Raw genomic sequence first — 22627 nt, 5'->3', positions numbered from 1 at the left:
GATTTATTTGTTAATGTAGTAGGACATTGAGGGACGGATTGATGATCGCTTAAAGTTTTACATTGTGAAGTCTTTTGATAGTTTTTTACTAAAGCAACAGCTCTGAATCCATATCCTAGATCTCTCTAGTAATTTTGACATTAAAGATCCATGGACATGTGTAACCAGCAAGGAAAACAGACAGAGGCAACATTAGCTCTAAATATCCGCACACTTCTAAGCTCTATCCAGTCTATCAAAATAGTGGTAATTTTTATAGGGTTCAAAACTGAAGAGACACCTGATTCCAACCATTTGTTGAAGATGGAGCTAAAGGACTAATCCTACAGCGTGTTAGAATCAACAAAACAAACACGTGAACGTAATACGTAAGCCAATGTCAAGTGGGATCTACAGAGCACACTGACTTATACTTTTTGCTGCTTTCCTTATCCAGCATGTTTTCTGTGTGATAACCCGTCATTTCATTAAGAAAACAAGTGTTTCTTCCAGTGGACAGTTGCGGGCTGCAAAATTCATATACAATCTAAATATACATTACATTTTCTTCTAGGATGTTTTCTTTATATGGAATGTTCAAATATATATGCACAAACGAATTTGGGTGCATTAGGCTACAGGTATCTGTCTTTCTATGACCAATCAAAATGGTCTTTGTCCCCCAAAGTGTGTAAATATGTAAGTTCTCACAAAATTGATCCACATCATTATAACTTTGTTGTTTTGTAGTGTTTTTGCCAACATGATCACCATGTAATTGAAAATAATTAAAATATAGGGCTCTGCTTCTCCTCCTCTTCCCCTGATATTTTTGTTCTCACCAAGGTTCTAGTGTAAGATGTGTGATTAATGCCCAGAGGACAGCCTAAACACGTGGGCCTGGACCGCTTGACTGTGACTTAAACCGAATGTGCTCTGATATATGCACTCATGACCGAACTTGGCACAAGTTAGTGGGGCCTACTACACCCTGGCTGTTTCTTTTAGCTACCCCCATCCAAACCCTAAATAGACAGAAAACTACTACTGGAATGTGTTACTTCTTTCCCACATTCCTTGGTACGAATACACACTTTATTTTAGAAGGTAACTTTCCTCTACTTAGTTTTACCTTTCATTTACTTTCTTTATTTCTGTGCAGACCAGTTGATGAACCACTTGTGGGTGCATAGAGCGGCGTGCTCTGGCACTATAGGTGTTTTTTGTCCACACTGAGTAGGGTGCTACTTGGACTGCTACAGTTGTTCTGCACATGCACGACCAAACATTAATTTTAATCTCATTGCCTCAAGTTATTAAACACAACACATTCTGAATAACCATGAAGTCACCCTTGTGAACACTTACACTTGTACCAGTTTTGAATCAAATACTTTGTTTACTCACATTGCTCATAGCAAGTACATTGTGTACACAATAGTATTTTTCAAGACAGTGTAGCATATTTCTAGAATGTGTTTAATCTTTGCTGCCTTGAACAAGTATGTGATCAAAGTCTGATGTTTTGAATGAGATCCTAGTTGGCACTTGTATCCTGTGATTATAGTGCGGGAAAGCAGGGAACTCTTATCAAGTAACCATTACCTCTTATTCAGGTGTTCTGCTCATGCTGAGAGGGAGCAATAAAACAGACTAGCATGGGGAAATGGCTGACCACCTATCAGTTGCCAACTCCATTTTCGTTACACATAGGTGATCTTTGTAGAGCTGTTAGTCTGACTATGATTCGCAGAATAGTAGTGGGGTTTATCACCTGTTAGCCTGAACAGTGTTGTTGTTCACTACCACACAGACTCCACACAGGTTATGCTGGAAGCCATGGTGTGGATTTCAACATAATGGTGCATTCTGGGTATAGAGTGGACTCTGATTGTCAGTTGGGTGAGACAACAAGGTCCAGAAGGGTATGGCCTGTGGGCGGAGCATGATCCACAGGTTAATTGGTCGGTGCTTGGTCCAAGAGGTGCAGGGTTACAGATTAGGCTTGTATCAGCAATGGGCCTGGGATTGCCATGGAAAATGATAATATAGTTCTAACATTATTTACAATTGAGATGTCTCAGATTTTATGTATGTTTTATGTTCATCCTCATTCGGTGATTTGTTCTTGATTAACTGTACCTTGTTTATGAGGAATTCACAATTAATGTTGTTTTTTCGTTGATGGTGTGTGCAGCCTGAACACACACCGACAAACTTTGTACAGAGCCTCTCAAAAGAGATAGGAGCACAGAGGCCTTTGTGTGTGAATGGGTGCTGCAGGCAAAATCATTGTTAGTGAGGGCATCGTTAAGAATGGTATGCCGGGACGGAATGCTTCAAAGATGACTGCAGTGAATGCTATTATTAAAATGACGGAAAACCACACGAGAACGTCTCTGCATGTTTCTTCTCTTTGTTTTTCTTGCTGCAGTTTGATAACGAATTCCCTGTTTTCTTGAAGGTATGCTATATATTGGAAGAAAAGGTTCACTGAGCAGCCCATAACTGACTTCTGCACCGTGATAAGAACCAACTCGGAGGCTTCCTTAGGTAATCATGGCTCTTTACTGTGCTCTCATGCCTAACAATTAAAGAAATAGTGCTGGAACCGTTTTATGAATCCATCTGTCGCACATGCTTCCCCACAGTTCTTCCTTAATCGGGGCAGGGTTTACATGGGGGATAACGCTGGCTGGTCTTCTCCGAGGCTTTTTATATATCGTGAGTGGTGCAGTTGGTGATATGAAGGGTTCTTGTCTATGTAGTGGATTTAGTGGCTGACGGAGCGGTGTCCTATAAGTGGTCCTACTGGCTGAGGTGGCGATTGACCTCCCCCCCCCCCCCCCCCTTTTGGACTTGAACAATCAATATGCTGTCCTTAATTTAAGTATGCAGTAAAGAGTTTCTTGAATTTGTTGTTTACTATCACTACCTGAAATGCTTTCAAGCTACCAGCCACATTTTTTTAAAGAATCTGGGGCAAAGTAGGGTTAGAAATATCTTTTTCAGAATTTTGTTTATATTTGCTGTTTTTCATTCATCAGAAGAACAAGAAAATTATTACCTGCTATGTGATGTTTTACCAGAAGACCGAATACTGAGAGAACAGCTTCAACAAAAGAGACTGGTTAGTCCTTCTTATATTGTTTGAATTTAAAAAAAATATATCTTTATTGCGTTTTTCAAATTTTTCAGAGTCATCCTGAATTACATGTATACATATGTTAATGGATATTGCCATACAAAGTACATATTAAGGATTTACGGTGTTATTAAATTTACAATACTTATTGAAACTGATATTTGTTCTACATAGCAATATGAGCAAATGTGCACAATGTCCACTGTACTCTTGTAGTGTAGTTCCTATAGTCCCAATAGGCTCTGCGCATTGGAATAATATCTTCAGTAGTGTAGACGTAGGACTGAGGTTAACTAGGTCTCTACTGACTATATTAGACTTAAGTGTTTGCCAGCTAGCTCAGAGTTCACTAGAAACTTTCTCGAATAAGCGAGGAGGAGTTTAACCTCCCTGGATAGACAAGAAGGGATTTAGTTTCTGACAACCATAAAACATGACAACTTTGCTCTCCCTGATTAAGAGTATATCTCTAGAGTTGTGTGAAAACAAAAGACAGCTATTTCACTCAGTCAAAGGTGCATACTTAGTTTCACCAGATTGCAGAGAAAAAGAGAGACGGGCGTTTTCAATAAAAGGTGTTATTTATTGAGCAGTCTCTTTCCTCATACAAGAGAAATGAATTGCTACAATTGCAATAATTATAGTTAAGTAAAGTGCATACAGTAAAAGCAGGATTATAAAATAATACTGTAAAAGCATTGATATGGTTTCTTAGCCATATGATACTTTAAAATGGATAAAATAGATACATACATATATACATTGACTAATCGTACTCAACTGGTGCTTCTAACTACGCCTACCCCGGTGTACCTGACCTAAGCCTAATACGTGGGAAGGAGTAAGTAAGTAGCAGTTTAAGTTAAGTTTGTTTTGCCAAGAATCTGACTCAAGAATTCTCTGTAAGGGTTTAGTCAGTTCAGTACCTGGGTATTAGAAGGCAGGAGGGTTGGTATCTCTCTCTCAGGACTCGGTATCCCAGTCACCCGCAAAGGTAGGCTGGAAACGCCGGAGACTGGATTTCTCGGCAGGAGAAAAGACAGCGTCTTTCTCAGCGCGTCAAAAGGGAGAGGCAGCGTCCGTGGGCTCTTGCATCAGCTGGGCTCTTCGGAAGTAGATAGCTGCACTGCTCCAGGATTACCACAGTGTGTTTGCTTAAGGCAACGTTGGTATATTTATACCTGAAAGGTGCCGGTTTTGACGTAAGGCTGGGCATAAGACGTCAATAAAGATGTCACTAAGAACTGGTCGTTCTTACAGTGCTTTACAGGAGTTCTCGGACAAAATCAAAACAAAGCAGCGGGGATTTCCCAGGTTGCTGAAGGCTTGGATTTGTTTAAGAACTCGGTGTGCTTTCTAGGGGGCTGGAGGAATAGGCTTGCTTAATGTGACAGCATGCGCTATGACTGAATTATGAAAAGGGTTTCTATGCCGTTGTAGGGATATTATTGATTTATAACCGGAGAAGGGCAAAGAATAGGAATATCGATTCAGGTACCTAGATAAAACACACTACACCCACTCCACGAATTCATGTCCATAATTACTGAACTAAGCAATAGTAAACATATCTAACGGTGCATGTGTATATCGATCCACCCCCAAAATAATTTTTTTGCATCTGAAATGGCATATGTGAAATACACGAAAAATGAGTATAGGTACTGTACGCTTTCAAGCAGTGTAATCATTCATTAAAAAGGATGCACATATATATCAGCATGAATGATTTGCGAAAATTACACATGAAATGGCTCTTAATACAGAAAAGAAAGTGCGAGACCATTTCATCACATATAAATACAGTTATTTGTAAATATGCTAGAGGCTGAGGTAATATATTGTCTCTAGAGTTCCTAAAAATAGAAGCTCTGGTCTCTTAGAATAGTTCTACTTTAAGCAGAGGATGAGTGCCAAAAAAAGTAAATATTTTGGAATCGGGAAAAAAAATTGTTTCGTTTTTCAAGGGAAGAAGTCAAAACAGTTCCAAATATTTTCAGAAGCTTTTGTTTTTCAAAGCTGAAGCCCGAATTCAGAGTTCAGGGAACGCTGAGTGCTCGTTTGCTTAAAAGTTTATTCTTTCTGTTCAGGGGAGAACATAATTTCAGACAGACTTTCAAAAAAGCAGTTTACCGCTTCAGGTGAAAGTTCGACCAAGTTGGAAAATGCCGCAACTGTGCAGTCGTGAGAATGATTGCTATCATCCATGACAGGATCAGCAGTGCTCACAGAAGGTCGTATCTGGTTGATGCTGCTCTCATCTTGCACTTCACTACCCTTCAATCGCAGTGGTGAAGTCTCAACGAATGCCGTCATCAGGATGGGTAACCGCTGGGGACAACACGATGCATGAGCCTTTACTGGGCTTAGCAAAGTATCTGTATCCAATGGTACTTCTGATTGTAGTGTAAGACAGACGTCTAACACGCATTCTTCTCCGCACAGCATACATCTTAACACAGGTAAGATACAATTCTGCCAGATGGGTCTGAATGAAAGAAACCAGGTCATAGTCAGATCTCTTAGCCGGGCTAATCCAAGGACTTTAGTTATGCGGTCCCGATAGCGTATAGCTAGGATCGTTTCTTCCATTGTTGCTGGAGTCTTGTCTGTGACATGGCTTGCCATAACGAAGCAGGAGTATCAAAAATAAAATGCCTGCTACGAGTCCCAACAGGAGTGGAAGGCCGCCAAAGAGTGAATGGACAAAATTAGGAAAGATGCCCAGGACTGCTTTGAAAGGTGTCAACAGTCCCGAAAAAATTGTCTTAAATACACTCGCGATACCATTCCTATCAGAAATGTTTAAGATTTCGTTTAGCATTTCTGCGAAGTGTAGGGGGCAATTTGTTGATAAAAGGTTATGTATCTCTGCCGTTGTCCTTGCAACTTGGAGATCATACGTTTCTTTTGATGACGTCAAGTGCACTGGCGTCTGTAGAAGAACAGACTTCATTCTGCTTAAAGTATCAATTCGAATAGAAGAGATTTTCAAACTGGGCCAAATTTTTCCCTCCCTGTCTGGAGTGTCGTTGGGATACAATACTTGCATACAGCAAGTGACCCTGGACGTTACGCTTACGAGATAAGCTTTTCCTGGCACCAAGCCACAACATCTGTGGTCCACTATTAGAATGTAGCTCCCGTTTGAAAGCCGTCTAAAGAATGGCTCTATTCGAGTTGCAGGTGTGCCAAGCTGGTGACATGAAAGGTTATTTGAAGTCCCCTCACAGGCCCCATGTAGATTTATACCCTTACACAGAAGTGTACCACTTAGTGATTTTTCACAATTATCACCACTAAGAAATACATTCTGTCCTTTTTCACTATAACACGTGTGAGTGTAAGGTAATTTCCATGATGACTTGATGTATCCTTTACCCAACTTTTCATACTGGCCTGCCTGTATATACTTTTGGCAGTATCGAAATTGGAAAGTTGTTATCGGAATAGTTATGATTCCGTGTATTATCCATTCAATGACAGGTCGTTCTGACATTGTCAATGGTAATCTCTCAAGTTTTTCAATGCTCAGAATTTTATATTCTGCTCCTTTTTGTGCCAAGCTGATTTGTATATCAGTAAGGTTAAAGATAGAGAACAGTGACGTTGTGTTGATTAAACGCCAAGGCACGTAGCCTGAACGCAGATTTTGTAACGTCCAGCCAAGCTGTACAATAGAACGCAATTGGGACTGACCATGTTGTAACATCAGCATGTCCTGCTCTATTATATCGATTGCAGATGATACAATACTGTCCAGTGAATATTTTCTGGAAGACAGAGTCATTAACCCATTGTCCACAACAGAAAGTGATTTTTCCAAATTAATACGGTCAATTTCCCGTATTTTCTCTGCTGTTTTAGTTTGAGTTTCTTTCCAAACTTCGTTATAAGCTGTATATATAGAGGCCGTTATGAAACGTTTTTGACGCTGTTTGCGTGGTCCCATAATGAAATCACGCAAGTCAGCACCTTCTTTAAGTAAAGTTAAGTGTTGCTTAATTTCTGCCAGTGTGGATGTATGTAACCATTCAAGGCAGAGTTTTCCTACACTGTATGTTGTTACTATCCCTGGATGTTGTCGCTGGGAGTATCTAGGGTCTGGCCTGGTCAATTTGAACCCCTGTATTTTGTTCAGGAATCTATCTTGACAGTTATTTGTGTCGGTGGGCCAGATCAACCATTTTTTCCAATCAGGATGTGTTCTGTTTTGGTTTAGAATATGGGATACGTCTATCTCAACCTCTGTAGTGCTATTACTATCAGGAGTTGGTTTTGGAATAGACGGTTTGTTTAAGTCTTTAATTTTGGCTAGGCCAAGACAGGTTGTTTGTTGAATTGTGTCATTCAAAAATATAATTTGTTCTGGGATCATGCAGGCTCTGAATAATGATTCTATACCTTGCACTTGCCAATCTTTAGTACCCCAGATGGTTTTTGTCTCAATGTTATTTTTCCAAAAATCAAAATCAAATGTACTCATTTTTTCATAAAATGATTCTGAATAGATTAATGTTGTATTTGTTAGCATGGTTTTCATTCCTGTCTTATTTAACAGTTTGAAATAAAATGTTTCTGCTTCACTTGTGTTAAACCCTGAGAAGTATGGGAATGTCTCATAGAATGTTTTTGAACTACCTTTTGGTGGAGTTGCACAATGTTCCCATTGATTATAATTTAAAACATTTCTAGGTTGAGCAGATTTATGCAAATAATGGTTACCATAGTGGTTGTAGCAGTACATCTGTTCATAATTCGATGAACCTTGTAAATAATCATGTTCTGTAAATTTTGCTGACATAACTAAGTCTGACATCATATCATTAATACTTTCAAAGTCCCAATCATCAGAGAATGTACTCGGTTTTACAAAGTCACTTAATGAAACCTTAAATTGATGAGGATACTTCAAGAGCTCGACCGGGCCATACATATCGTAATCTGTTTTGTCCCATGCTACCCCACCGGGTAATGGATTGGCTGTGAAGTTTACTGAAGAAAGTTCTCTTTTCTCGATGTGTGAAGACTTGTGTGGCTTTAGGACCAGGTTGATATTCTGGCTTGCTGTGTCCATTGTAACATATTTTCCCTCAATGAAGTGTCCCAAGCATAGCACCATGATGAGCCAAAGCAGGAGGAAAAGTACACCTAGCACCACCCAAAATTCAATCCATGGAGAAATCAGATAGGTTTCTTTTAGTTGATGAAAGAGATCTTTAGTTTTGTCTTTAAGAGTTTTTGTTTTTGTCGGCTGTTCCTCAGGTTCAGTCGGATCCTCAGAAAAGTCATCGAAGTTGATGAAGTAGCCTGACGCAGTTCTGTCAATTATTGGAATTGCTTCTGGATTTTTCTTTGTTTTATTAACATAGTCTGTGGCTACATCGCTGTAGACAGGTGTTTCTTGACGAATTGTAGCTATTTGGGTTTCAAGAGGCATAAGTTCCATGGCTTTGTTGCATAGTCCTTGTTGATTCACTGTAGGTTTATCAAATGTGATTAGTCTCTCAGTTTGAACCTCTTGATTTGTAGCAAACTTTGGTGTTCTGCTATTTCTTGGGAGTCCACTGGGCCTACTACCTATTATTGGCCACATGATTGTGGTTTAACCAGGTCGATGGATACAACTCGGTTCTCCTTTTTACCAGCAAGGGGCGGTAGTACAACTGATCTTGTTCCGTTGACAGCTAAGACAGGTACTGCTTTTCTGTAAGAAGGCCCAAATTCCTTCTTCACCGCGATTTTTTCTCTGACCAGATCCCCAATCTTTGGAATCCAGACAGGCCTTGCTGGGACAGGTGGTTTCTCTTCAGTGGCTTTGTTTCAACTTTATGTTGCTCAGGTCTTTTCTTGTTTCATTTAAGTCCTGTAAAATAGCCAAACGATCTTTGATATCAAAGGATTTTCTTTCTACCACTGAAGTCTGACTATCGAGATCCTGGATATGCATTCTAGTCCCGAACAATAGTTCGTACGGACTGAAACCTTTTAGAGAATTTCTTGGCAGATTGTTAAGACTACGTTGGACACTTATTAAATGTTTGACCCACCCAACCCCCGAACCTAATACCTTTGCCGTTATAGATTGCTTTATGTCTCGGTTTTTTCTTTCCACAAGCCCGTTTCCCTCAGGATGGAAGGGACAAGAATACCGCAATGCAATTCCCATGCTGGTCATGGCCTCCTTATAAGCTCGAGAGCTAAAAGCAGGACCCTGGTCAGAGTGTAGCATGCCAATTGCTTCTATGCCGCTATAGACTCGCAAATCTTTTATAACAGTTCAGACGTCAGCCGAGAGCTGTGGTCTACATTGTAAGTGAAACTAGTCTTAAATAATTATTAAAGGGACGCATTTTTCCTTGGTATTTCGTATGGATATTCTTTTGATATCTAAAAGAAGGGCATTGGTAATACTCCGGGCATTTCGCCACTGTGGTCTCTGTTGCAGTTTTGACAGTAAAATGCAAATTTGTAGTTTTGCAGGCTCATTCCCGGCCACCAGTATATAGATTGTAATTCTTTTAGAGATTCCTTAATCTTAAGGTGTCTTAGACCCTCACCCATATGTGCGTCTGCTATTAATAAGTTCCTCCTGTTCATGTTTGGAATTACTCTATCCCCCACTCCAGGGATTTGAGCAAAAGGAACGGAGTTTGCATCGATTATGTATGTATAATTGAGTGGATAGTTGACAGGTAGCGCTGCACAGTCGCCTTTTGATGACGTTTTTACCGCCAGCATCGTTTCCCCGTCTACGTATTTTCCTGAACGCTTTTTTGTAGCTACGGAAGCCGGCTTAGTTGCTTCCGCTGTGGCTGTCTCAGCCAATGAATTCCCTGTAACGTGAACGCCATCACGTTCATGACTCAATGAATGTATCACGTGAGTCTTTGGTAGTTCTTTCTGTAAAAGAACTACTTGTTCCCAAAGCGATTTTTACTTTATTGTGGCACCTGTGTTATCTTTGTAACCGTTTTGAACCCAGTTCTGCAAGTCGTTATTGTATGATTTGACGCAGTAATACGAATCGCACACTATTAGTGTCGGGAATTCGCGATCGGCATTATCTAGCGCCATTTTTAATGATATTACTTCAGTTTGTTGTTCTGAATTGTTCTCCACAGAGTGTGATATTGTTACCAGAGGTCTCAATTTACCTCTGCGCCACACGTATTTAACAATCTCGCATGTGGCGTTATAGGCTTGTTTTCCCCAAACTGAGGGTTGTGCATGTCCGTCTGTATATATTACACAGGCGTACTGTTGTATGGGCCGAATGTCGATTGGCAGAGGATATTCTCTTTCATATTCTAGATTTTAAAAATTTTTCATTTCCGGGTCAAAATAGTATTTCACTTTGTCTGTAGCAAGAGAATTTTCCCATTGTATCCATTTTGGATTTAATGCCACAGTAGGTAAATTACATGGGCTTGTTAATGCCTCAAAGGCTGATTCTGCTGTTCTAACAGTGAGGTACTGGGTTTTTAGGAACCGGTACCGAACCGGTAACCCAGCGGTGCCAGGGGATCAACACACCAAAGACCTCGGGTTCTCCTGAGTCAGACCCACAGAAACTTCAGAGTCTTCTAGGTGAAGTCAAAGATTAGTTTATTGGCTGCAACCAAGGTGACAGGGTCCTAGAAGTACAATGCCAGTATATTCAGGAGACTGCACACTTTCACAAAGTTAGGCTTCTCTTCTTATACATAACATTTGCCCTTTGGCGAAACATTCCTTGGGTGCGCGGTATTTCATTTATGGTTACTGATTACAAAAAGAAAGCAGAGTCATGATGACATGTACATATTTCACGTCGTGATACCCATAACAAATCATCCGGCAAGGCCCAACATTTCATCAGATATCGCTGGACCCCTAATAAAGATGGTCACCTCCCCACCATAAAATAAGTGAGGAAAAGGAGTGAAGAAAGATGTGAGCGAGATATGGCAGGTGTGCGTGCTGAAATGGCTTTATGGCCGGTTGGGCCTAGATACTATCTTGCTTGGCCACTGGGAGGGAACTGACCTAACGAGTTCGGCCTGGGGCAATGGTTCTAACTTGTACTGGGGTCAGGAAGAAGTCGATTAAGGAGTACGTGTCCTTGTGGAATCAAATTCGACTGGATTAAGGCCTATGTAGAGGGCAACATGCAACTAAGGGTTCAGAAGGTAAATGACGATTTCGAGGTGAAATTGTCACTCGAATATACTGAAAATACATGTGCTTGATGTACTCGTCATTTCCGGTCTTTTGATACCAAATTCGTCCTATTTCGACAAAGTTTTTATTCTCGAGTCCGGTACTATTACGGATCCATATTTTTCAGAACCACAGACCCTCCTTTTGCCCTTACATAGGCAATTAATCTATCCTCATGTTAATCTGAGTCCGGATCTATATTCATAAAGTCATTGAGGTGTTGCTGCAACATCATTCTAGTGCTGAGTTCGTGTCTTGACACAGGCTTCCTTACACATGATGTAGCACAGAGGCCACATATTGCAGGAGCACACTGTATGCATAGACAGAACAGGAAAAGAATGGCTAAGACCATCCCAATGACCATCAGAATTTTCCATCCCCAGGCAGATATCAGCCCCCAGAACCATCCCATTAATGACCAATCTCCTTTGTCCACATGGATAGATTCGGAAATCTTATGTAGTTTGGAGATGGCCCTGTACACTGTTGGAGCATTATCCGGAATAAAAATGCAACAACTGGACTGGATCAATTTGCATACCCCACCCCGGTCCGCAAGTATTACATCCAAAGCGACCCGGTTCTGAAGGGTCATCAGTCGATCCGACTGGAGCTCAGCAGTCAGGTTACTAAGGGCACCGGCAGTTTCAATCACGGTGGATTCAACTACCCTTGTCAATTGCCTTATGTTTCTGCTGTTAACCATGGCTCCCCAGAACGGCAGAATACCCATTGCAAAGTCACCAAATTCTTGACCCGCAGTGTCTTCTTTACTCAAAACACCTCTAACTACCCTTGTCCGATGGTAATCCGCCGCTGCTGTGTAGGTGGGAGGTAACAGGAATGAAACAAAACATGAGCCTAAGAAGTCAGGGGGCAACCATGTATAGGCTCTATCGTGGCAGATGAAATAAGTACCCTTTGCGGCTAAAAAGGCAGGGGAAGTCTGAGATCCAAAAACATAAGTTTCTGTGCAGACACTCTTCCCTAGCTGAGCTCTGGGATTCCTACCAATACCTTGCAGACACAGGTGACCTTGATGGGGTACGATCCAGATAGGGGACGATCTCTTGGCTTGCTGTTTCTCACTTAGTGTAGTGCCATATCCGGTCACATTCCAACCTACATATGCAAGTATCTCATCGTCTGGGGTATCTTCGTAAGAAGTCACTTCCTTGATCATGTCAACTATACCCTTCACTAGAGCGCTAGTCTTGAGGTTGTCTTTTACAGAACGTAGGGGTTGGATTTCTCGTGCATATATGAACATTGTCCTATATGCCCATACTGACCCATTGTGACTAAATGGCAGGACCAAATAGGGGATACCTCTATCCGTGGTGTGGGGCATGAGACCACACACCCAACAGTTGGTTGTGTTCATCACAAGTTGGTGTTGGTGTAATAGCTGAATGAAGGAGTTATTAATGAACTCTAATCTCCTATTTGATTCGTGGTCAGGCAAAGAGTGGAAAGAATGAGAGGAAACAGTAGGGGGAGGTATGGGCGATGTAGTAGGCGTGAATGTCACATGAAAAGAGAATAAAGCATAGCTTATCAAAAACACCATTACGCTAAATATCATAAAAATACACATCATTATAAAAATTTTCTTTCTCATTGTTTTCAAAAGTCTCTGCTTAAAGTTCATTTGTCTGGCAGTTCTCTCCACATCAGGAAACTCCATCCTCTCTAAGGTGCTGCCCGCGGCGGTAGGTTGTTTCTGCTAAAGGATGCTTCCGTCAGTCTAGGGTGGCTCCCTTCGACCAACTGGAACCGGCAACCTATTGTTGTCAGCTGCACCCAAAAGTCTTTAGTCAACCGCAACCCTAGCAGTGGAACCCGGATGGCGGTTCGAAAAAACAAAAATAAGCAAGTTACCTAGATGGGAGAATCTGCATTTTCAAAATAGCATTTTGGAAGGAAAAAACTCATGATTTTATTAGTCCACAGGTTTTTCTCTCGGATCAAAAAATGAATCACTTTTACTTTAGTCTGTTTTTCTCGGTCGGAAATTATAGCGTCTTTTCCCGGGTGCTGTCTGGTCCGGAAATAGTAGCTCAGGTTCCACAGAGTTCAATTGTTCTGATGGCGGCGTAGTTTCTTGAAAAATGTTCTTACTGTCACAATCGCGTTTAGCTTCTTCTACGCGTTCATCAGTTGTGCGCTTTGAGTCAGTGCCTCCTGTCCGGACCCATTGGTCATGTGGCAGAGGGAAGGGTATTTTCCTACAATGGATCCCGTGGACCCAATTGGCCTTCCCCTCCACTTTAACAGTTGACCTTGTAGACAGGAGGACGAGGTGCGGTCCGGTCCATCTGGGCTGGTCGTTTCTTGTTCTCTGGAAATTCTTGACCAGAACCCAGGAGCCAGGGTCAATGGAGTGACCCGGTGTCTCGGAAACCGGAGGCAAGGTGTTGTGGACCTGTTGATATAAAACACGCAATTTAGCCGTCAATTCATACAGATAGTCGAGCAAAATGGGGTGTTGCAGCTCGCTAAACTTCGTGGGCCTAGGCACTCCCCATATGTTGGCTGGCCGACCAAAGACTATTTCATAGGGGCCGAGTTTCATTCGCGAATGCACAGTCATTCTGGTGGATAGGAGTGCTAAGGGTAGAGCGTCGGGCCATTTAAGACCCGTGCTCGCTTGGATTTTGGCCAATTTAAGTTTAAGTGTGCCATTGTAACATTCCACTAATCCAGCTGATTGGGGGTGATTTGCAGCGTGGAACTTCTGACTAATGCCTAGCCCTTCACACACTCGTTTCATCACACTACCCACAAATTCACTTCCGTTGTCCGACCAGACCATTCTAGGCATTCCGAACCTGGGGAAGAACTCTTTCACAAGGGCTTTCGCTGTGGACAAGGCAGTATTGTCCCTTAGGGGATAGGCTTCTACCCACCTTGAGAAGGCGCAAACAACCACGAGCACATATTTTAAGTTGTTGCACCTCTCCATGTGTATGAAATCTAGCTGCAAAACCTCGAACGGATACGTAGGAGGTGCGAAATGACCAGCTGGAGTTGGAGTTCCCCTACCAGGATTGTGCTTCAGACATACCATGCAATTCTTGACAACATTTTCTGCACACTTGGGAATCCCTGAATTCTTCCACACTGGGGCCAACAACTCGCAAATCCCTTTCGCGCTGATATGGGCCATCCCATGAGCCATTGTAACCACTGCAGGCACATACGCATCGGGTAACATCCATCTTTGTTGCTCTGTCGATTCAATCCAACAACCATTTACATCCATTCTCCCTGTACTTTCTTTCCACATGCTTAACTCTTTCTCCGTGGCCTCAGCTTGGATGGACTTCACACTTTCTATCGTGTCTTCACACATTCCAACATCACCAGTCCATCTTTCTGGGCTCGCAACATACATTCAGCTCATCACATTCTTTGCCGTTTCTTTAGCAGTTTCGTCAGCAAATGCATTTCCACGACCAACATCATCGATCACTTTCTTGTGTGCACTACATTTTACAACTGCTACTTTCAGGGGCAACGTCAGCGATTCAAGAAGCTCATTCACCAACTGACCATGCTGAATCTTAGCTCCATGCGAAGTCAGGAACCCACGTTCTCTCCACAATCGACCAAAACTGTGAGCCACTCCAAAAGCATACTGACTGTCGGTATAGACAGTCACTTTCATTCCTTTTGATAACACACATGCTCTCGTCAGTGCCACGAGTTCGGCGGCTTGAGCCGAACCATGTGGTATTCGCGCAGTTTCAACGATTGTGTGCAGAGTTGTGACAGCATACGCTGTAGTCACGTTACCATTTGGGAGTTTAAAGCATGAACCATCCACCCATAATGTACCATCACTTTCGGCGAGAGGAGTATCGGATAGATCAACTCTCCCTTTGGTCTCCTCCTCCGTCCTGAGGAAACAATCGTGCTTTTCTGAAGCATCCGATTCCTCAGCAATTGGTAACAATGTGGCTATGTTCAGAGTACTGCATCTTTTGATGTGCACATGGCTCGCTAGTAGCGTCAATTCATAACTGGACAGTCGAGCACTAGTTAAGAGCTGTGTCTTGGTCCTATTTAACAATGTATCTACTGCATGCGGAACCATCACAATTAGTGTATTATTCATTACTAGGCCTGCAGACTGTCGAATAGAAACAGCTGCTGCTGCTGTGGCCCTTAGACAACTTGGCAATGCTCGTGCTACTGGATCCAAAGTTGACGAAAAATAGGCGCATGGCCGTTGTCTATCTCCGTATAACTGAGTCAGCACAGACAATGCACAGCCCTCCTTCTCGTGGACATATAATGTGAAAGGCTTACTGTAGTTGGGGTTACCTAACACAGGGGCCGAACATAATGCTGTGCGTAATTCGAGAAAACTTTTCTGACACTCATCGGACCAAGGAATGGGATTGGGTGTATTTGTACACGTTAGTGCCAATAAGGGTTTGGCTAATAACGAAAAATTTGGAATCCACTGTCTACAGTACGATGTAATGCCCAAGAAAGCGCGTACTTCTCTCTGCGTTCTTGGCACATTTAATTTCGCTATTGCCTGAATTCTTTCTGGGGTCAGTTTCCTTCCCTCCTTCGATAAGAGATGACCTAAGTAGGTCACTTCTTGTCGGCAATATTGGAGCTTGGAAAGTGACACCTTGTGATGTAGATCACATAGATGACGCAGTAGTGCCAACGTGGCCATTTTACATATTTTCTCAGTATCCGCAGCTATGAGCAAATCGTCCACGTACTGTACTAGAGTGGAATCTTTGGGCAAAACCATTGCGTCAAGCTGACTTTTCAGAGCTTGACTGTATATTGAGGGGCTCTCACAGTAGCCTTGAGGAGCGCGTTTAAAGCGGAAACTGCGACCACCTAAACTAAAGGAAAAAATATCCCAGCTCTCCTCCGCAATCGGGATACTGAAGAAAGCATTCTTCAGGTCAATCACCGAAAACCATGATGCGGATGCTGGAATCATAGTCAATAATGTTGTAATGTCGGGGACAACTGGGAATTGTGGCACCACTATCTTATTTACTTCCCTAAGATCAATCACAAATCTATACACAGGTGGCTGAGAAGGGTCAGTTCGTTTTCAAACAGGCAGAACAGGACTATTGCAAACATTGCCTCGTGTTTCCTCAATTACGTCTTTCTCAATCAACTCGTAAACAATCGCTAGCAAAGCTTTTTCGCCCTCATTGGATATTCTGTATTGGGGAATTCGTGGCATTTTGACATTCGACTTAAATGTTACAACATACGGTGGAATTTCTAAAAGACCTACATCATTCGGACCAGTAGCCCAAAGAATATCCGGAAGAAGTGTCAATTCTGTTGGAAGCGTATTTCTCGACAAATACATGGGAGAGACCACTTTCTTACCTAAAGTCAGTTGTACTCCTGAGGGAGAACAGTACAAAGTCGCATACAATCTTTTTAGCAAATCTAATCCTAGCAAATTTTCCACACAACCTGTTGTCAAAATAAGGGGTGCTTCGAATTCACAAGGACCAACAGAAAGAGATAAAGGGTCAGAAATCGGATTTCTAACCGGGGCGCCAGAAAAACCTACGGAAACGTTCATTTCGTCAGACAAAGGTGCGCCAGGGAGTTTGGAGTGCATAATAGAACTCTTTGTAGCACCAGTATCCAACAGAAAAGGTTCTGACACACCCGATGTAATCACCTCAACGTAAGGTCCACTCTGATCTACTGGAACTGAAACAACTCCCTCTCTTCGTCTAAGGCTGTCCTAGCAATCGTTATTCTCCCACTGCTCATTTTCTGTGTAATACTCATCGACGTAGTATTGAGCTGTCCTATCAGATACGTTATTTTGCTGGTCAAACCTGTTCATAGAGTTTTGTGGTGGAAGGGGACGTGCGTCCTGAGGGGTGTTTCCACGCCCTCTACCTCTAGGCGCTTGCTGACTACCACGACCTCTTACGCCAGAAAATCCATTTGTACGTTGTGGCAGGGCAGGACAGTCATATTTGTAATGACCCTCCTGTTTGCAGTATAAACGCTGGTTGGGACCTACGCGGTTTTGATTGTAATCGAATCTCTGCAAGTTTCTCTGCGGCTGCTGAAAAGTGTTCCGGTAGTGATTCGGACCATTATTATTTCTATTACCACCACCACGTGGAGGATATGCTTGCTGTAGCAAAACCTTCGTTTTGAGTTCTCTAGTTTTCTTCTCTACTTTATCTTTCTCATCCTTGTCTCTATTCTCGTAGTACTGTGCGGTAGCTAATATCTGGGCTGAAGATGAGACTGCCCAAGAACTTTCTGAATCTTTCAATTTTCTACACAAGTCTGGAAACAGATTGTGCACAAATTTATCGACGAACAACCTTCTGTGGTCATATCTTGACCGCTGTGATCAATGAATGTTTCTTCAAATCTGGTGAAGAAATCTGACACAGTTTCTTCTTTCTTTTGCTTGCATGCAGATAACTTATCCCAATTTACACGTATCGCAGGCATTATCGTCTTCATGTAATCTACTATTCTACCAGGTAGTTCCGCTATCAGGGGCTCAGGTTTTGCACCACCAACTTGTCGTGCATCTGCAACAGTAATATTAGCCCACGTGTCACCTAATTCCTGGTCATGATCTTCATGACGAATTTTTCCCCATAAAGGCTGTGGAACAACGTTCCCGAATAACATATCGATATCGGCTAAATTCATAATACATGACCCAGCAGTTTGCGACAATTCTTTATAGTACCCTGCAGGATTTTTACGCGGATCTGGTAGTGTTTGTTTGAGTGCTAAAACTTCTGCTCGCTTCCATGGAACATGTACCCATACTCGGTGAAAGTGGGGCAGGACAGGTGGGACAGCTGTCGCGTCACCCTCTCTCCACTGTGGGGGAACTTCTCTCATAGGGTATTGTCGTGCCTTTTTCTTACTAGATGCACTAGATTCTGATGGTGACCCAGAACTACTTCCCTTACTTCGATGTGATAATAGCATTTCAACTGCTTCTTCTACATCGGGACCTACAATCATACCCAGACTAAACTTAAACCTTATACGACACATCTCTTGTGGGAGGCAATCCTGATCATTGTCTTCTAAATCCTCGCAAAGAAAAACACACATCTGTTCGAACACATATCTCTGTGTCGCTGTTTCCCATTGATGGAAAACTTCCATGACAGACTGTAAATCATATTTCGCAGTGTCCATGACCCATTTCCGAGCTAAATTATTCAGGGAATCTCTCTCTTGATAATCGGGCAGTTGACTTCGCAACTGTCTTTTTCCTATGTTAGGGGTCGTAGCAGGCGACCCGAAAAGTGGTAAAAGAAGATTAGTAACAGTACTGGCCATTTTTTGCCGAAGGGAAGGTGAAACGGAAGAACAAACAGATGAAAGAACGGGGTGAGGTAAAGCGGATGCAGAGATGGCAGAAGAGGTATGAGGAATAATAGATGTGGTACTAGGCAAAATCACAGAAGGGGCATTTGTAGAAAGTACAGTAGGCAAGATCGTAGAAAACACAGGAGCAACAGAAGTGGTCGGTGGGCCTAGAGGAGGCTGCACCGAAGAAGTAGGAGACAGCTGAAGAACAGCTGGTGGGTGCTGTGGAAAAGCCAGAGGCGCAGCTTGTGCAACTAAAGGTTGCGGGGGTGCGGTAGCATTCTGCGCATAGGGCGGTGGCGAAGTTAACAATTGCGACATTAATTGGTCTTTTTCACGCTCTTTTGCTTTCCCTTGCTGAAGAGACGGCAAGACTGGATAACACTTATCTATTGCCATTTTACGTTGCCTGTGCAATCACTCATTCATCTGCTCTTCCTCATTATCTTTAAACTGCACGGCAGCTTGCATTACTGAAAGTCCTTCTTCTCTCTTATTTTTCTTAGCTAATTTAATTTCTTTTTGTTTGGCTTCTTTGCGCCATATGCGGAAAGAGTCAAACATCGCCGGCCGGGCTTTCTTTTTGAAGAGTTTAATTTCAAGGTTGTCTAAGATTTCAGAATCAAAGCTACCATATTGGGGCCATTTTAAAACACCGTCTTTCCTAGTGTATTTAATCCATACCTCGTTGTAAACGATGGGGCCTACCCCATGTTTAACGTATAGCTCGTAAGTCGGAGTTCCAACTGGAGGAACCGGACATGAGTCCTCCAATCGGGAGTCCCTATTATTATTACCAAGACAAAACAAATTCCTGAGTCTAAGACTAGGCATCCTTCTTCTCTAGTCTAGTTCCAAAACTTCAAAGGAGTTATCGATTACGATATTGCTCGTGAAAACACGAGTCCTTCGGTTATGGTACTTGCAAGAACCAATAAAAACCTTTATGTATCTCTAAGATATCACAAAGTAAGTCCAACTAAGGACTAGGAGACGCTCCACTTATACTTAACTGAAAATTATCGATGGCTTCACCAGAAGACTCGTCTCAGCGTTTCGCTCTACCGAAAATGTCAAGGGTCCAACATCAGGGCGATAGCCAGGGCAGCAGTCCTTGTAGCCGTCGGGAAGCGGGGAACCTCGTAGTAAAGACCTTCGGACCACGTCGACATGCAGGGGTCGATGAGGTGGTGGGCCCTCCTCCGGAATTTTCACACGAAGCTCCTCACGATCTTCAGGCTGATTGGTACCACTGGAATCGCCCCACGTTGGGCGCCAAATGAGGTACTGGGTTTTTAGGAACCGGTACCGAACCGGTAACCCAGCGGTGCCAGGGGATCAACACACCAAAGACCTCGGGTTCTCCTGAGTCAGACCCACAGAGACTTCAGAGTCTTCTAGGTGAAGTCAAAGATTAGTTTATTGGCTGCAACCAAGGTGACAGGGTCCTAGAAGTACAATGCCAGTATATTCAGGAGACTGCACACTTTCACAAAGTTAGGCTTCTCTTCTTATACATAACATTTGCCCTTTGGCGAAACATTCCTTGGGTGCGCGGTATTTCATTTATGGTTACTGATTACAAAAAGAAAGCAGAGTCATGATGACATGTACATATTTCACGTCGTGATACCCATAACAAATCATCCGGCAAGGCCCAACATTTCATCAGATATCGCTGGACCCCTAATAAAGATGGTCACCTCCCCACCATAAAATAAGTGAGGAAAAGGAGTGAAGAAAGATGTGAGCGAGATATGGCAGGTGTGCGTGCTGAAATGGCTTTATGGCCAGTTGGGCCTAGATACTATCTTGCTTGGCCACTGGGAGGGAACTGACCTAACGAGTTCGGCCTGGGGCAATGGTTCTAACTTGTACTGGGGTCAGGAAGAAGTCGATTAAGGAGTACGTGTCCTTGTGGAATCAAATTCGACTGGATTAAGGCCTATGTAGAGGGCAACATGCAACTAAGGGTTCAGAAGGTAAATGACGATTTCGAGGTGAAATTGTCACTCGAATATACTGAAAATACATGTGCTTGATGTACTCGTCATTTCCGGTCTTTTGATACCAAATTCGTCCTATTTCGACGAAGTTTTTATTCTCGAGTCAGGTACTATTACGGATCCATATTTTTCAGAACCACAACAGTAATCAGTCTGCCTTCGGCTTGGTCTCTTTCTTTTGCTACAGCTGTTTGAACCGCATGTACAATGTTTTCCTTAATACTGAATGTTTTTTCAGCTTCTGTGTACAAATGTGATTTGTATGCTATTGGTACCGTTTCTCCCTCATTAGAGGTTAGGTATGTGAATCCGCATCTTCCTGTGAGGACTCGGATTACAAGGTTGCGTGTGTTTTTCTCGCGTGTTTGCAATTTTGTTTTAGCTAACATGTCTGTTTGCAATGATCTCAAAATTTCTGTGTGTTTTTGAGTCCAATTGATTGTTTTAAAATCAGGTTTTATTAATTCGTAGAGAGGTTTAACCCTCTCTGCATAATTTAGAATGTAAGTTCTTCCGAAATTCTGGAAACCTAGAATTGATTGTAAGTTTTTCAGCGTTCTTGGTGCTTGGATTACAGCGTACTTCTCTAAGAAGTTGTCTGCCAGGCTTTTGCCTTCACTTGATAATTCATATCCTAAAACCAGGACAGTTAGATGGGCAATTTGTGACTTTTTAAAGTTGAATTTGTAACCCTCTGCTGCGAACCCAAGTATTATGGTGTTCACTCTTTTCAAGTGAGTATCCAAGTCATCATCTGTTAGATAGATGTCATCGACATAAGATAATGCCTCATCATCATACATTTGTAGTAACTCTGTTACTCTTGCTGAGAATAATCCTGGGCTGTTCTTGAACCCCTGGGGGGGTCGACAGAATTTTTTTCTGCGAGCCCATTATTGAGAAAGCGGTCAAATACCTACTTTCAGGTGCTATATTTTGACAAAAGAATCCATTAGAGATGTCTAATGTTGTTTTGTATTTTTTGCGCACGATGTTATTCATTAGTGCTGCACTATGTGAGTTTTGTACTGCAAAAGTTTTGCAACATGAGTTAAGGTGTCTGTAGTCCAAAACTAGACGATATGAATCGTCTGGCTTGGAGACAGGAAACAAAGGATTGTTTATTTGTGAGGTGCATGTTTCAATCACCCCCTGGTATTCAAGTTGATCTAAGATCTCCCTGACCTGTTTTTTAGCTTCTTGCTTAATTGGGTACTGCCTCTGTGCAGTTGATTGACATTTTAACTGGATTTTGTGAGGAGGAGAGTCCTCATCCCATCCAACATGGTTTTTGTATAATGCAGGAGCTTGGGCTACTGCCCACTTTCTTGCAAGTGTATATTTTTTATGAATTGGAATGTGATTTGAGAAGGCAGGCATAATCATTTCTTCGCCATGAGGGCACTCCCTGACAAACTCCGGTGGCCAGTCTTTTTCAGCTAAAAGGATGTCATAGCCTTTGGAGAGGTTATCCCAAAATAGACCCCTTATTTTCCTAGTCTTATCTCCTCTATACGTAATGTTATTTCGTATATTTTATGAGGTTTGCTAACTCTGGTGTCTGCAGTTTCCACCTGAATGTATTCATTCGTGTCCACTGTCTCCAGATGATTCATCAGGATCTTGCGAGCTATGCTCACTTCTGCTGCGCTGTCTAGCATTGTCTGAGCCCACTCTCCCTTTTTCAGCTGTGTCCTCAGGATCCTCGGCATGTTTGATTATTTTAATGTTGGCTACCTTCTTTTTTGGAAATTGTAGTTTTTTTTATTTTGATGAGCAGGTTCTTTGTCTTTGGACTTGACGTGCTCTTCCCTGGGTTCTGACCGTCCCCTTCTTTCCGATTTCTGCGAGGAAGTCTGAAAAGATCAAGAGGGACGTGTATCAATATCTTGATATCTATTAGGTTTCTTCAAATTATCCC

The 22627-nt window shown here is 42.4% G+C and overlaps 1 protein-coding gene across 2 annotated transcripts in view; it reads left to right on the top strand.

Moving 5' to 3' along the window:
- Nucleotides 1-22627, top strand: part of ZNF277 (zinc finger protein 277) — a 716997-nt gene that overhangs the window by 187330 nt on the left and 507040 nt on the right. For both annotated transcript variants that reach the window (XM_078674468.1, XM_078674475.1), the window contains exons 3-4: nt 2444-2532; nt 3027-3109. In XM_078674468.1, coding sequence (XP_078530594.1) covers nt 2444-2532; nt 3027-3109 — 172 coding nt within the window. The remainder of the gene's footprint in view (nt 1-2443; nt 2533-3026; nt 3110-22627) is intronic.

Source organism: Lissotriton helveticus, chromosome 1_1 (genome assembly GCF_964261635.1).
Source record: "Lissotriton helveticus chromosome 1_1, aLisHel1.1, whole genome shotgun sequence".
Classification (NCBI taxonomy): Eukaryota; Metazoa; Chordata; class Amphibia; order Caudata; family Salamandridae; genus Lissotriton; species Lissotriton helveticus.
Note: the sequence above shows the minus strand (reverse complement) of the source record. Positions and strands in the feature narration are given on the sequence as shown.